The sequence below is a fragment of the Alosa alosa genome, chromosome 7 (genome assembly GCF_017589495.1).
Source record: "Alosa alosa isolate M-15738 ecotype Scorff River chromosome 7, AALO_Geno_1.1, whole genome shotgun sequence".
Lineage (NCBI taxonomy): Eukaryota > Metazoa > Chordata > Actinopteri > Clupeiformes > Clupeidae > Alosa > Alosa alosa.
Window position 1 is genome coordinate 17,507,978 of NC_063195.1, and position 15,501 is coordinate 17,523,478.

The window sequence follows — 15,501 nt, forward strand, 5'->3', positions numbered from 1 at the left end:
TAAAAAAGATCAGTTTAATACAACTAAGTGCATTGAACAATGAACCATAAAATGTAATAATAATAATGTTTGTTAGAGAAATGTTTTCTATGATTGTGCCTGGGCCCTGCTCTTGGCAGCATGTATTTAACCCTTAAAGGAGTACCGTCACACCGGTGTGACAGGAATGTTGGGAAATTAACATTCTAAAGAATATCTGGGTTCATTGAATTCAACATAGAATTCTAGAACCTTCAATTGTTGCGGAACTTAGAATGTTCAAAAACCTACACCTTTAAGGGTTAAAAAAGGAATGCACTGAATGGAATACTTTATGACTCACCTGTTAGTTTGGCCCTTTTTACTGGAGGGTTTAGAAGAGGTTGTGTTCTGAATCTCTTTCTGCATTGTGGGCAGCTGTGGTCTCCTGATGGACCAGACTGGCTCCAGTAGCTGCTGATACACTGCCTGCAGAAACTGTGTTCACAGCTGGTGATGACTGGGTCACACAGCAGCTGCTCACACAATCCACATGTGGACTGATCCTGGGTCAGGAGGTTCTTGAAAACACTACACAAAATCAATCAATACACAAAATTACTCCCTTAATCATAAGATGAAGAGATGTATAATGGCAAGTCCACATGCATATACATGCAGACCTCACACACACACACACACACACACACACGCTCACACACACACACACACACACGCTGATAAGCTTTCCTGAACAAATAAGTTTACAGCAGAGACCTAAACCAGTCAACAACAGCAACATCACGTCTGACATGTTTGGGGAGAGTACTCCACAGACAGGGGACCACAGGGGAACGGGGTCTCACAGGCTAATATCCTCGGGCCAATAGTTGGAAGTGGCCCGCATCCTAGGCTATTTTAAAGCGGAAGAGGAGAGATAGACTTAACTGCATAGTCTGTTTGTCTGACTCTCCACCCTCTCCACCACTTCCACTAACCCCTATAATAAGTGTTTGTGTACTGACTGTCCACTGGCCTACTGTTTTTACTGCTACACTGTTTACGGGCTATATTAGCGCATGCACAACGCCTCCCTCCCTCCCACAGTCTGGTTTGTGGCCTTACTTAATACTTAATACCAGGGCTCCGAACCGGTTCAAGGAACGAAAACGAAAACCGAAAACGAACGGAATTTTACGAGGAGCGGAAACGGAAACGAAAACAAAATGGTCTTCAACTGTTCCGGAACAGAAACGTTATTCTGAAATCCACAAAACCGGTTAATAACGTTTTTTTCCGTTCTCTATATAACAGCCTAATAATTTGATTTCTGCAGTTTGAAAAAAAAAAAACGAATAAATGGACCTTTGGTCCAAATGTGTATATTTTGTCTTGCTGTTGTAATGTAACCTATCCGTCTGCCAGCTCGTAGCGTAGGCTACTGAAACTGATTTGGAAATTGTTTGTAGCCTATGCGTAATAGCCTATTTTGCCTGTCCACGCCTTGTCGTTTTAAAGTCGAGATTTGAAATGTTTGCGCAATTATAGCCTATTCTATGTAGAAGAGTTAAACGGGAAATTTGAGATAGGCCTTGTCAGGTTCGTTTATAAACAGGGTTGGAATTATAGCGCAAGCCTTTGAAGATCTCCATATGGATAAAACTGGCTATAACCAGGTAAGGAGTTTAGCACGTATCCAGAAATATTTTTGATAAGAAATTATTTATAGGCATAGGTTAGGCCTACAGTAAGTCTGTAGGCTATGGGATGGATAGCCCATCTGAATGTTTTTGGATGCCGCCTGTGATTTATTATTTTTGGGCATAGCTACGGTATAGGCTAAATCAAGGGGAAATAATGAGTAGCCTACGTCTATTCTCAGGTAAAGTCCACAAAAATAGACTTGATAGGCCCGCCAAACACTGCCGGAACTTTAAGAACGAACAATATTTTGCGTTCCGAACCGGTTCAGGACCGATATGTTGGTGGCGGAACGCATGCAAGAACGAAAACGTTAAACATAGGTCTACCTGAACCGTTCGGAACGGAACGTTTGAAAAATAATTTCGTTTTCAAGCCCTGCTTAATACATAATACTTGACCAATGGCTGTAACCCTACTTCAAACCTATTCTTGTAATGCTATAGTTGTTATATTACTATGTCTACATTATTCTACATTAGTATGTGGGTCAATGACGGATAAGGTTTTTCAACTGGCCAAATTTAAAATTCTAAAAATAAGAATTTCTGTTTCAATTGTTCAAACATTAAGAATGTTGGGTATATGAAAATCCATATTAAAATTTCAAGTAATGTGATTTTAGTGTTTTTTCATGAGAATGAATTGGTTGCGCCCTTAAAAAATGTCATGTGGTGCGACCATAGATTATCTTAAAATTGAATGTATTTCCTTAACATGCTTAAAAATTTGTTTACAAGTTCTTAATAATATGAACGGTTTAGAAACAAAGTATTTACATTTCTTTACTTTTTGTGAATATTGGACTGATATTTTTGTTCTATACTGTCATTGTCACCTTACAAAATATATTTAGAACCCTTATTTTTCCTGTAAGTTTTATAAAACTGATGGAAAAGTCTGAAAAATAGCATTGGCTTAAACATACTATATGACTGATTAATAATTTAACCACAGAAATGTTATTTTTCATTTTGAATTTAACACAGTTATTGCTATTATTGGTTGCACCACATGATGAGTGGTCGCGACCAAATGACCCAAGGATCTCATATTGTTAAAAAAAATATAAGTAGAGATTAATAAACTGTTATATTTTCATTTCATGAGGGTAATATAGTGCTTGCAAAGCAAAAAAAAACAATTAAATAAAAAAATAAAAGTTTTACACAAGTAAAAGATTTTTAAGTTGCTAATGATGTTGAACATGTCCATATATTGGTAAAGGTATAAAAGATAAGCTTTGTGAGGGCATTTGAAATATAGAAGGTGATGAAAACAAACACACATAGAAAGAAACAAATAAGTGTAGACAGCTTAAGGGAGGAAAAAGGAGGTAAAAGCGTGTGGAGTGATGAGGGGATAAACAGAAGAAATTCCACCACGTAAAGTGAATGGGATTTAGCAGATGATTTTAAGAGATGGGGCAGGAGAAGATATTAAGATAGACAAAAGTGCATGGTTGGATGGAAAGGAAGAGATAATAAAAGATAAAGAAATTAAAAGATAGACAGACAGACAGACTAACAATGGCAGAATGAAAGCTTTTTTGAGTAAAAAGTGAGAGACATAGAAGTTAGGCTAACTGCATGGGGAGGCTAGAAGACAGACAGATGATGGATAAAGAAAGATAGATAGTATTATAGATAGGTAGTGTGATAGATTGATAGTGTGATAGATAGCATGATTGTGTGATAGATAGTGATCTGTGATTGATAGTGTGTTAGTGGGATAGTTAGTGTGATAGATATATTGTGATAGATACAGCGATGAAGAGAGTAATAGGCCTAGTGTTTAACAGATAGAGATAGAGATACATTATTCTGTAAGGATTGTTGCCTTAATTAATACTTAATACTTGACCAATGGCTGTAACCCTACTTCAAACCTACCCTAGCACTGCTATCGTCTTTATATTACTATGTCTACATTATTTTCTTAATTTTGTCCATATTTATTTAATGCTGGTCTCTAGACGTTATCCTTGCACTTACTTGGACTTACTTATTTGCACCACCACCATGACACACTCTCTCTTAGAGCACCTTACCATGCTTATTGAATCACAGGGTCAGTCCCTGCCCTGTAAGCTTTTACATCCCTAAGCACATTCACATTCATGTGGATCTTTGATTTAGTAGTATTTTTAGTAATTTTTTTTTTAATCTTTTACTGTCTATTTTGGTCAGTGGATTTGTTATTTTTTTATCATACTTTTTATGCTCTAAGTGTATGTTGTGTGTGATGTCTGAATGCTACCGAGACCTTGAATTTCCCCTTGGGGATCAAAAGGAAGTAAGGAAGGAAGGTACAGTAAGTGTTGAACTACTCGCGAAGTACTCATCAGACAGATATCACATGAAAGAGCCTTTTCTTTTAAACGATGCTAGCCGCTATTTGCTGTGATACATGGTTCACGACAAAATGTACTTTTTCATTTTCAAGAAATGTAATCATATTATTCTGCATACAGCTCTGTGCCCATCTCCACACATCCATTCGTCTCGGTGGAATATCTCATGAACTCTTCACTTAACACACATCAAAACGTATATCAGAATAAACAGCAGATAATGAACACAAAGGTGTAATGCATGTCCCTGTACAATAAGCTACATAGTCTATCTGTAAATATTAAAATCAGAGGATATACAGCTCTTGGCTAAGAGTTTGTCAGTGTAGCCTTAATGGTTTATTTTCACAAAATGCTAAGCCTTCATATAATTCAGTTTCTTGAAACTGAGCAGCGCTTAAATTGGCCAATGCATGATTTCATAACAGGCAAAATAGAAAATAAATGTTCAAAATGTTAAATATAGACTAGATATCTGTAATTATTACACGGCTCTTTACAATGCAAGTAGAACGCTCCATTGACTTGAATGGGATTTCCCAAAGTTCTAGAGGTCATTATTTTCGACTAAAGAACCTTTGAAAAAAATAATGACCGCTGTCAATTGCAACGGAGTTTGTGCTTCTAATTCAGGTCATTCACTCCGCAACTACTGGAACTTCATTCAAAAGTGAAAAGCAGACAGTTGATCAGGTGTGTTCTAAAGAATGTTTGATTCAAGTTCAGCATGTAAAGAATGTTTGATTCAAGTTCAGCATGAGAAACTATTTGTTTCTCAGCAAAAGCAATGATGAATGGTAACAAATAGGCTATAGCCTAGGCTATGTAGGCTAAAGAGTCATATCGTGGGGAGTTTATTGTTTCGCTTTGGCAAGTAGCCGTGTAATAAGCAGGATAGTGTATAGAACGCCGGTCTTTATTGGGAAAATAAGTCCCTTCAGGGCGGAAGATAGATAGATAGATAGATACTTTATTTATCCCCAAGGGGAAATTCAAGAAGGAACAAGACCCCTCCGCTGCGAGTCGGGGTCCAGTTCGTCCTGTAGGGACTTATTTTCCCAATAATGACCGGCGTTCTATACATTATCCCTTAAAATCAGATGATGTAGGCTACAGTATAGTTAGATCAAGTTGTGCACCTCCAGAACTCATACCATTGTCTTAAAGGAGCCACCCCATTGTTATGACACTATTACATATGAATGCTGTTCTGTTGACCTTTAGTTTTGTTACTGTGTATGGAGGACAGGCCAATTATGAGCAAAACTGGAGCCATTGGGATGCATCAATGCTGTTCATTTGAGTGTCACATTATGCTGATGTCCTCATAGACAGTAACATATCTGATATGGTGAAAAGCTGATAACTCACTTTGGATCAGACTGTGGTGGTCCACTCCTGAACTTCCGAGGTTCATCCATGGAACAATCACTCTTCATAGACACACAGCTGGGAACTGGAGACACTGGTCTGTGTGTCTGTGGTCTGGATACACAGTGAAAGAAAAAAGGCATCTTCACAATGGTGGTTCTAGAAGAAATGCAAACACGCTTTCCGTATCTCACTCTTTCAATCAATGATTTTATTTGTACACCAGTGGGGCAATTTATTTTAAAACAGTAGGACCACACAAAATTTAAACAAATACACATCGCATAATAAACAACATATCTCTCTCCCTCAGTGCCGCACACACACACACACACACATGCACACACACACACACATACAATTACAAAAGGGAACCTAGTTGAATACCTAGAGAGTATCAGCTCATGCAAATTGATACTCTAGTTTAATAATTCTGAATTTCAACAGGTGAGGCCACAGATATTCAATTAGACTAATCTGAAGTCGCTTCACATGAGTGTATGTTGTGTGTGATGTCTGAATGCTACTGAGACCTTGAATTTCCCCTTGGGGATCAATAGTAAGTAAGTCCAGGGGCGGAGTGGCAATCGGGACGATCGGGTGTTTTCCCGTCGGGCCGGCCGAAGAATGTGCGCGGTGTGGGCCGGCCCATAGAGTCTTTGTCGCGGCCGTGAGGCGTACGCGGCCATCGATATTATAAATTGATTGTGAATATTCCGGGAAAATCTCTGTTTTTACGTGTAGGTTTAAGAAGTCTAACCAATATTTATACCACTCGCTCACGGTCTATAGGTCATTCATGGTTACCCTGCACACTCATCTCTCCCATGCTGATTTTTGTGTAGGCTAGCCTTCATTTTTTTTTTTATCTTAATTCATTTTTGTGCGATCAGCTGTTCGAGAGAGGAAACGTGTCCGCATTGAAACCATAGACAGTAAAAGAAATGGACGAACAGACTCCGTCGTTTTTTCAATGGGAGGGCACTGAGTCAAATAGAACGATTTTTCAGTTGGTCCCCCCAGTACTGCGCAGACTCACACTTAACTTCGTGACGTTAGCCATCGAACTGAATCTTGTAACTCATATGATAGATACACAGAAATTCTTCTCACACTTCCTTCGCCTTCAAAGTCATCAAAGTTAAACATTTATTTATGTATTATTATTAATATCATTCTCACCAAGTCGTGTTAATGTTGAAGCTACCATACATGATCATCTTCAAAAACAGTCTAATGCTAAAACAAAACAAAAAAGTTATAGCCTTGAAGCTAATCTTCTTTCCACTTTTCCGACCTACGTTCAATCCATCGAAAACCTCTGAAATGATTTTTTAAAAATTAGGTTTACTTTTTTTAATTATTAATAGGTTGCCTCTGTGTAATGCTTTACCTTAACATACGGTCGTGTATGCTAGGTTTTGCTTATGAGTTACCGTCATAGACAGTAAGGTGGACTGAGCTTCTTATCCAAACAATACGGTTATCTCCCCACGGCGAAAAGAGAGATTACGCTCAAAGCTAGCTTCCCTCCAACCGAACAAGCTAACCATTCTTCTTACGGGTAACCAACGTTACGGACGAGGTAGTGGAGTCTGTTTTGCCTTTGTAGTGTTTATGTGGATTAGACAGAAGCTACAATATCGGCACAGGATATATGTTATATGGAATTATGGTATTTCAAAAAACTCCTAGAATGAATGGGCTTCTATGGGAGTTAGCAGAGAGGTGGTCCCTCCAGCCTACGTCGATTCTTCTACTTCAGGGAATCCACCTGCCCCCTTGATTGAAACTTTACCTTTGGTTCAATAACAGACACATATTTGGCCAATATCGTGGTTTAAACAAATCACAGATAGTGAAGGGCGGGACCTCCCCTCTGATTGGCCGTGGCCCAGTGCCTGTGTGTAAATTTGAAAATGCGTGTGCTGCAGAGAGAGAGAGAGAGAGAGAGAGAGAGGTCAGAGACCGGTCAGATAAACAGTGTGGTGTGGATGTAGTTGCATTACAGTGTGGTCACATTGGCCGAGATATAAATGTCCCCTCTCCCCACTGCCTTTCGGCGGCTGGCAGCAGCAAACCGATCAGACGAGCCCGAGACGATGATCAAATTTATCATTGCCTATGATAGGCCTAGTGAAACTTCCCTTCACCAAGTTCAGTCCGAAAATAATTATTCATCAGAAAAATAGTTTGAACGTAAACCCGACGTACAGGAATGCCACTTGCGCCAAATTTATAGGAGTCATTGCAGATGAAAAGACGTCTTAAATTTGCGAACAATGCATACAAGGCCTTCCCGAACGACAGAGATGCAGATATCGCCGAAAAGAAGTGCATCATTGACCGCAGTTACAAGTCAAGTCAAGTTAAAGTTGAAGTTGTACATATTTTTTTTATATCTTGTTAACACAAAATAGGGGCTACGGGTTCACAAATCCTTTTTACAGGTACACAAATCCTATCCTGTGAGTCACAACTTTCAAGAGTCATGCACTCGACACTTTTGCTCCAATCGTTGCAGTGCAGTTGGTGCGAAACACATTTGCACATCCGTGTTTCATAATCTGAGAACATGCACAACATTCGTGCATTTGTAAACCCAAATGTGAACTAATGCATCCGAAGTTGTGCATCTGTGAAATAATTTCTCATTAATAAAATTCTACAGATCGCTTTGATTTTCTTGCACGACTACAAGTCAATTGATACAAGTGCTTCGAATCTGCTTCTACGAAAGTGGCGATACTTTTTTGCTCCTGGCTAGGTGATATAATAGGAGCAAAAAGATTTGTATGTGTGCACGTCGAGCGAATCGATTCGAGAAAACAAGGCGGCCAGATCTGGATCCTGGATCGCGCTCAGACTACCATTGCCTGCTCATAAGGTAAGTATTTATAGTTTATAGTTTTTCTTTGCACAAAGCGAGGTAAAAATATTTGTTACGGTGTGCGGTGTTAAGTTTTACGACCATATTATTCATAATGTCTGCACAGCAAACAATTGCTAACTTGCACTATCCAATAGTCTTCGTGCAAGATACAAGTCAGCTGTTCGAAAATTGCAGAACGATTGTGTCAGATTGTGTGTCCTAATGACTTTGGACGGGCAGTGTTTTATTTCTGTACTTCTAAACTAGTTATTTATCTAGCGATAGCTAACTAGCTTGATCTGGCACTGGAGGATTTAGCAAGCAGGTAAGCTAAGCTAAACATAGCTGACATGATAATGTAAACCAACAAACAAGATAACTTCCCTTATATTATTATCATGTCACTTACCTTATGAGCAGGCAATTGTTGCATTTCTAATTTATAAATGTAGGCTACTTGCATGGATAGGAAAACGTTTTTAGAGGGTAACTGTCTCCTACTTTAGGTTATGTAGGGCTCATTGTGGGGCTATTTTGGTGCCATTTTATTTTGATGTGTAGGCCTTCATGAATAATTTCAAATAGCCTACCTATTCATGTGTTTGGCATTTTCAGTCCGAAAATGTAATCCGGCCCCCTGAGGTCTCACTTGAAAAAAATCTGGCCCCCTGTACAATTTCACCTTGGCATCCCTGTTCTAAACAGAATTATTTGTTATATGTGGGAACCTTGCTCTTGCCAAAATGAATTTGAAGGGTATGGTACCAATGGTGGGGCTTTTATGGGGGTCCTAAAACCCTCTCCGGCAGAGGTGACTCTTTTGGAACCCCATATTTGGACCCCGAAATGACCATGATGACCATGTGGGCACTTGATGATCCTAATGGGATTTATACCAGATAAAGATACATATTTGTTCTTTCTTTTAATGAAATAACATTTTTGACTATGAAGCTCCATAATGTGAATTTTATTCACCATATATAATGCACCATTTTGGACATTGTTTCCTGAAGTCTGGAATGTAGATCAGGGAGAATTTAGTGATGATAAAGCATGAAAATAGTGGAAATAACTTAGTATTATGCTCAGTGATGGAAAACAATTAAATACTGAGATGGTCATGGATTAACCCCTTATCCCCCATGAAAGAGACCCGCCATCAAACTTGTAAAGAACTAAATAACAAGAATGTTACATAGTGTAAGAGTTTTTCCTTGCCCCTGTCACTCTCCAAATAAAATGTAATTGAAAATGTAATTGAATAGTGTCTAACTATTATCCAAGAAATTGTGGAAGCAGATTTTGGGCTGTTTCTTAAAACTGAGCTTTGCTTAAATCACCTCGATTACATAACCTATCTGTAAATATTAAAATCAGAGGATACAGCTCATGGCTAAGAGTTTGTCAGTGTAGCCTTAATGGTTTATTTTCACAAAATGCTAAGCCTTCATATAATTTAGTTTCTTGAAACTGAGCAGCACTTAAATTGGCCAATGCATGATTTCATAACAGGCAAAATAGAAAATAAATGTTCAAAATGTTAAATATAGACTCGATATCTGTAATTATTACACGGCTCTTCACAATGCAAGTATAATGCTCCATTGACTTGAATGGAATTTCTCAAAGTTCTAGAGGTCATTATTTTCGACTAAAGGACCTTTGAAAAAAAATAATGACCGCTGTCAATGGCAATGGAGTTTGTGCTTCTAATTCAGGTCTTTCACTCCGCAACTACTGGAACTTCATTCAAAAGTGGAAAGCAGACGGTTGATCAGGTGTGTTCTAAAGAATGTTTGATTCAAGTTCAGCATGTAAAGAATGTTTGATTCAAGTTTAGCATGAGAAACTATTTGTTTCTCAGCAAAAGCAACGATGAACAGTAACAAATAGGAGCCACCCCACTGTTATGACACTATTACATATGAATTGACCTTTAGTTTTGTTACTGTGTATGGAGGACAGGCCAATTATGAGCAAAACTGGAGCCATTGGGATGCATCAATGCTGTTCATTTGAGTGTCACATTATGCTGATGTTCTCATATACAGTAACATATCTGATATGGTGAAAAGCTGATAACTCACTTTGGATCAGACTGTGGTGGTCCACTGCTGAACTTCCGAGATCCATCCATGAAACAATCACTCTTCATAGACACACAGCTGGAAACTGGAGACACTGGTCTGTGTGTCTGTGGTCTGGATACACAGTGAAAGAAAAAAGGCATCTTCACAATGGTGGTTCTAGAAGAAATGCAAACACGCTTTCCGTATCTCACTCTTTCAATCAATGATTTTATTTGTACCCCAGTGGGGCAATTTATTTCAAAACAGTAGGAGCACACAACATTTACACAAATACACATCGCATAATAAACAACATATCTCTCTCCCTCTGTGCCGCACACACACGATTACAAAAGGGAACCTAGTTGAATACCTAGAGAGTATCAGCTCATGCTCGAGCACCATGTGTGCCAGCTTACAGTCCTGGCTAAATTTACATTCATTTAAAATCAAACATCGCAGTTGATGTTTAATTCATTCATATCTCATAATGTGATTGGCTATGTTGCTGTCAATCCCCTACTCCATATCCTAACCACCAATGAGAGCGTCTCTCATATGAAAATTCCTGACACTTCCCACTTGAAGAATTAACGCAAGGCCTTGTCGGGTCTTCAGCCTATTCACCCCTTGCAGACACGTCACGTGACGGCTCCATGCTGGACGGCAAAAAGATGGGAGACGGACGGCAAATTACATTATGTCATAAAGATTATGATGAACTGAACACCATTACTATAACATCTTTGTAGTTCAATGTATTGCTGTTTGGGGTCTGATAGTCAAAGAAGATGCCAGTGGTGTTGTTAGATGAAATGGGTCATGATCGCAAATGTAAAGTTATTAAAACTGGTGGTAACTGCAAGGGGAGATAACGTTACGTTAGGCTACTGTAATTAACATTATGGTAAATGAACACCCATAAGTATTTCTGGACTAAAATATTGCAAAGCGATTTGGTTACTTTATTTGTCTTGCTTTTATCAGTTGTAACATAGTCAAAACGTTAAGAATGTCATATCAGAACATGAAATAATAACTAGCTGCCACACTTAGAAGCTAGCTATTCTAGCTAACGTTTATCGTAGCTCATAGTGCTAGGGCTAATGTAACTCGTCAGTTTGTACGTTGCCCAGCGAATAAACTTACTTCTTACATGTCTTAAGTTAAAGAATTGAAAGAAATCGGAAATTTAAAAAAAACTTGAACGGTATTATCTGTTTACATTCAGATCTTGCCAAAGACTTTGCCTAAGTGCTGCCGTCCTGTTCAGAGTCTATGGTTGCTATAGCAACCGCTGCTGTGCTTCATACACTGAGGAGATAAGCATGCAATTGTGGTTGAAATACTCCCGAAACACAAAGAAAACAAACCAAAATATATCTATGCAAGAACATGGGATGTTGTTGTATTCCAAACAATAAGCCAACAGTCGTGGAAGGGCATTACTACGGTTAAATCTCACTATAATCTCCTAGCTGTGCGATATGTCCCATTACAACCCATTGATTTGATTCGTGTTCTTGCCGTCCACTAGGCTATTTGGCTGTGGCGCGAACAAAACGTGACGTCAGTTGCAAGGGGTGAATAACAATAAGCCTAGGGCCTAGCACGATTCACCGCAACATTGGTCTGACTGTAGGCCTATTTGGAACATCACACCTGATAGCCTAATAAGAGATAGCCTGTTAATAACATATAAGCACACAGTATGTATTGTTTTTATTGAATCGATTAAAAATTACATCTCATTCTCTCAAACTGTATACTCTAACATGTACCTTAGCTTGTCGGATCATTGTTTACACATTTGTCCAAGTAGCATTTTTCTGTAGCCCTACGAACACACCTGTGCTGGATAACCCTTTTCCTGGACCAGTCACCTGGTTTGCGGGCGAAATATCCGATTGGCTGAGCATGACACCATGACCAAGAGGCCAGACTAGAGCAGAAGTAATTAAAGCTACAGCGCTGTAAATAGATCTAGTTCATGCTCTAATGCGATGCCGTGTCGGTGTTGTGGTCAACAACTGCGCTCCCCAAGAGGGACAAGAGGAAGTATAATGGAAATCAATATGAACATGAACATTTTACTTGAACTTTTCTTTGACTTTGTAGTGCTGTTAATACACTACAGCCACATATTTTAGCTAGAAAGCTTCTCAGTTTTAACCTTAATAGCTCTACTGTTGCATGGATCACTGACTACCTTACAAGTAGACCTCAGTACAGTATGTGAGACTCCATGGCACCATGTCTGATACCATCAACACACACATGGGGGCATCACAGGGTACAGTTTCATCTCCATTTGTATTTACCCTGCACACCACTGACTGCAGGCACAACAGTGATTTCTGTCATTTACAGACATTCTCAATTGGTTACATTCTTAATAATGACCATTCATCTTACCAGAATGAGGTGAATAGTTTTGTCAGGAGGCGTGATGAAGCAAAGTAGATAAGACAAAGAAGCTCATCACTGATTTTAGAAAGAAAAAAGCTGAGGTAACCCCCATCCAGATTAAAGGACAGTTGAGGTGGACATCACCCCTATAAATACCTGGGGGACGCTCAAGCTGGACCGGAGGATGAGCAGCAGTGTTATCATCTTATTAAGTCATTTAGGTCATTTGACCACACATATGACCTGAGGTCACAGGTCAGCAGACCTAATTCATTTTTTATCATGGTATGGTCAGTAGTGGGAACCGGATAATCTCGCAAGTCGCAACCTCCTGTAGCCTCGTCTTTGTTGCCTTCATGATTACCTTTTAAAAGTTTATTATTTTAAAAAGGAGATAGGCTACACCATGACAAGCCAGCTGGAATCTGCCACTCTCTTTGTCTCTTTCCTGTGTGCAATATGCGTTCCCAATTAAGTGTAAAGTTAGATCTGCTACGTAGTGGAGATTGAGGAGACCCAAAAAGTATCATCCTTGCATGTAAAATGGTGTTGGTGCATTTTGACTTTGTAAAGTTCTAGAGGAAGAGTGAATCACAGTTTACTTGGATTCAATGCAGATCTCCTTTATATTTTGAGAATGGACTTCTCCTTAATGGTGATACTGACCATACAAAGCAAACTAAACAAAAAAATCCTTCATAACATACAATACATTTCCCCCTTTTTTTTACAGATATCTATAACCGTGTGTGTGTGTGTGTGTGTGTGTGTGTGTGTGAGTGTGTGTGTGAGTGTGCACGCGTGCGTGGGGGCACCACAGGGCATACAGTAGTTTTATCTCCATTTGTAGTTACCCTGTACACTGCTGACTCACCTGCCCACATTGCATCAGTACTCTGTCGTGGTAGCTCCAGATACAAGACCAACCGGTCTAGTGAGTACTGACTGTGTTCAGAGTTTGTGGCCCAAAGGTAGACTTGCTAATCACTTAGACTACATAACACAGGTCTGGCGCTAGAGAGTGTCATACAGAGTCACTGAGGGTTTGGTGTCAACAACATCACAGTTTGTTGTTCTTTGCTAAAATAAAGTCACAGTTAAATGTTGCAGTCTAAAGTCTAACAGAGAGAGATGGAGATGCACACAGAGAAAGAGAGAGAGGAAGAAAGAGAGAGAGAGAGGAAGACGGAGTGAGAGAGAGGAAGACAGAGAGAGAGAGACAGAGGGAGACCGAGAGTCTGACAGAGAGAAGGAGACGCATGTGTAGTAGGCCTAGAGTAGGCCAAAGCCAGAAAACATTGTGAGAAGGAAACACATGTGCAGTAGAATAGACCAGCGCCAAAATCAGTGTGATGCCCTTTCGTCTTATTTTCCTGTGATTAACTGTGTTGATATGTGCTATATATAATCTAGGCCTACAACCTGGAAATAGTAGGCTATCCTAATTAATCCCACATGTCAGTATTGATTTTTTGCAATAGGCCTATGATTCTACAATTGAATTAGGACACAGAGGTGTGTCTGTGAGCCTACTGAAAAGCAATTTACACCAATTGTTATTCAGGCGAACAAAAATCATGTCAGCCAAAGCCTATGTAACTCAATAACCTAACAACAGAACGTAGCCTGCCTATAGTGTCTACAAAAAGTTGTATACGAGGGGAAATTACTCACAGCAGTTCAGTTTTTCATTGTAGCTCCGTCTTTCCACCAGGATGGACTACAGGCTCGAGTTGATATGCTGATCCTTTCGTTTTCACCTGTGTGCAGGTGTTATTAACATTTAGTCCCGAAGTGTGACGTAGCGTTTCCATGACAGCAGAAGCACTGGATCTAAACAAACTTTCGAAGTGTCATAAATAGCATTGAATTTAGACATGTGGCATCATTTCTAGCTAATAAAAAATAAATATATCCATTTAAACGTGTTTCACCTTAGCCTAGCCACATAACACGGATTTCCCGGCAGGTGTAATAGAAAGAAACAAAATTCCAGTGGATATTTCACGTCTTCTCAAAGACTGGCGGCTGTTAAGAGTGACGTTTTTTGCCAAAAAAATAAAGCGAAAACACGTCCGTGAATTTAAGGATTTTAACCGCATGCTGTGAAGTTACATGCAGGTCTCTTTTACGGAGGAAACCCCTGCTAAAATAAAACTCTGTAGTCACGAATTTGATCGTGTTGGTATTAATATATGTTGTAGTATGTGATGAAATATACTAACGTCCTAGAAACGTTGTAAAATTATTGAAATAGATTAAGAAAGCCACCGCTATGGCGATTTCAATGGTTAGATTAATTTGTTTAGATCCAGTGAATTTGCTGCCTTGGCAACTATTCCGTAGGCTAGCAACATCCCTCAAGAGGTAGGCTAGACCAGAAGATCCAGTTTTGTCACTGATGTAGCCTACATACATTTTCTTGTAGGCGTACGGCACAGACAGATGGCTGTAAAAGTATATGTAGTAGCTATGTCCAGAGGCGGACAGAGTACACAGCTTCATTACTTGAGTAAAAGTACAGATACCCTTTGCTAAATTTTACTCAAGTACAAGTAAAAGTACAACAGTCAGATGTCTACTTAAGTAAAAGTACTGAAGTACTTGTTTTTAAAAGTAGGCTACTTGAGTATCAAGAGTACACAAGTACATTTTCTAAATATTGCATTACTACTGCAGTGCTTACATTTATGTACAGAAACGTCCTACATGGAGTTATGAAAAATGTTAATGTTAATACCTTAGAGAATGTAAAAGGAATTGAA

The 15,501-nt window shown here is 39.1% G+C and overlaps 1 protein-coding gene across 6 annotated transcripts in view; it reads right to left on the reverse strand.

Moving 5' to 3' along the window:
• LOC125298619 (NACHT, LRR and PYD domains-containing protein 12-like) overlaps nt 1-14,699 on the reverse strand; it is a 69,674-nt gene extending 54,975 nt beyond the window's left edge. For 5 of the 6 annotated variants that reach the window (XR_007194230.1, XM_048249417.1, XM_048249415.1 and 2 more), the window contains exons 1-5: nt 14,671-14,699; nt 14,411-14,496; nt 10,346-10,459; nt 5,384-5,497; nt 323-549 (exon numbers count right to left, since the gene is read on the reverse strand). Coding sequence is in view for 5 of the 6 variants with exons in the window: in XM_048249417.1 (XP_048105374.1) it covers nt 323-549; nt 5,384-5,497; nt 10,346-10,413 (409 nt within the window). In the remaining variant the exon portion in view is untranslated. Of the gene's footprint in view, nt 1-322; nt 550-5,383; nt 5,498-10,345; nt 10,460-12,108; nt 12,198-14,410; nt 14,497-14,670 lie in introns of those variants that run through there. The other variant, XM_048249416.1, reaches the window with a different exon arrangement.
• Between the last annotated feature and the right edge of the window lie 802 nt (nt 14,700-15,501).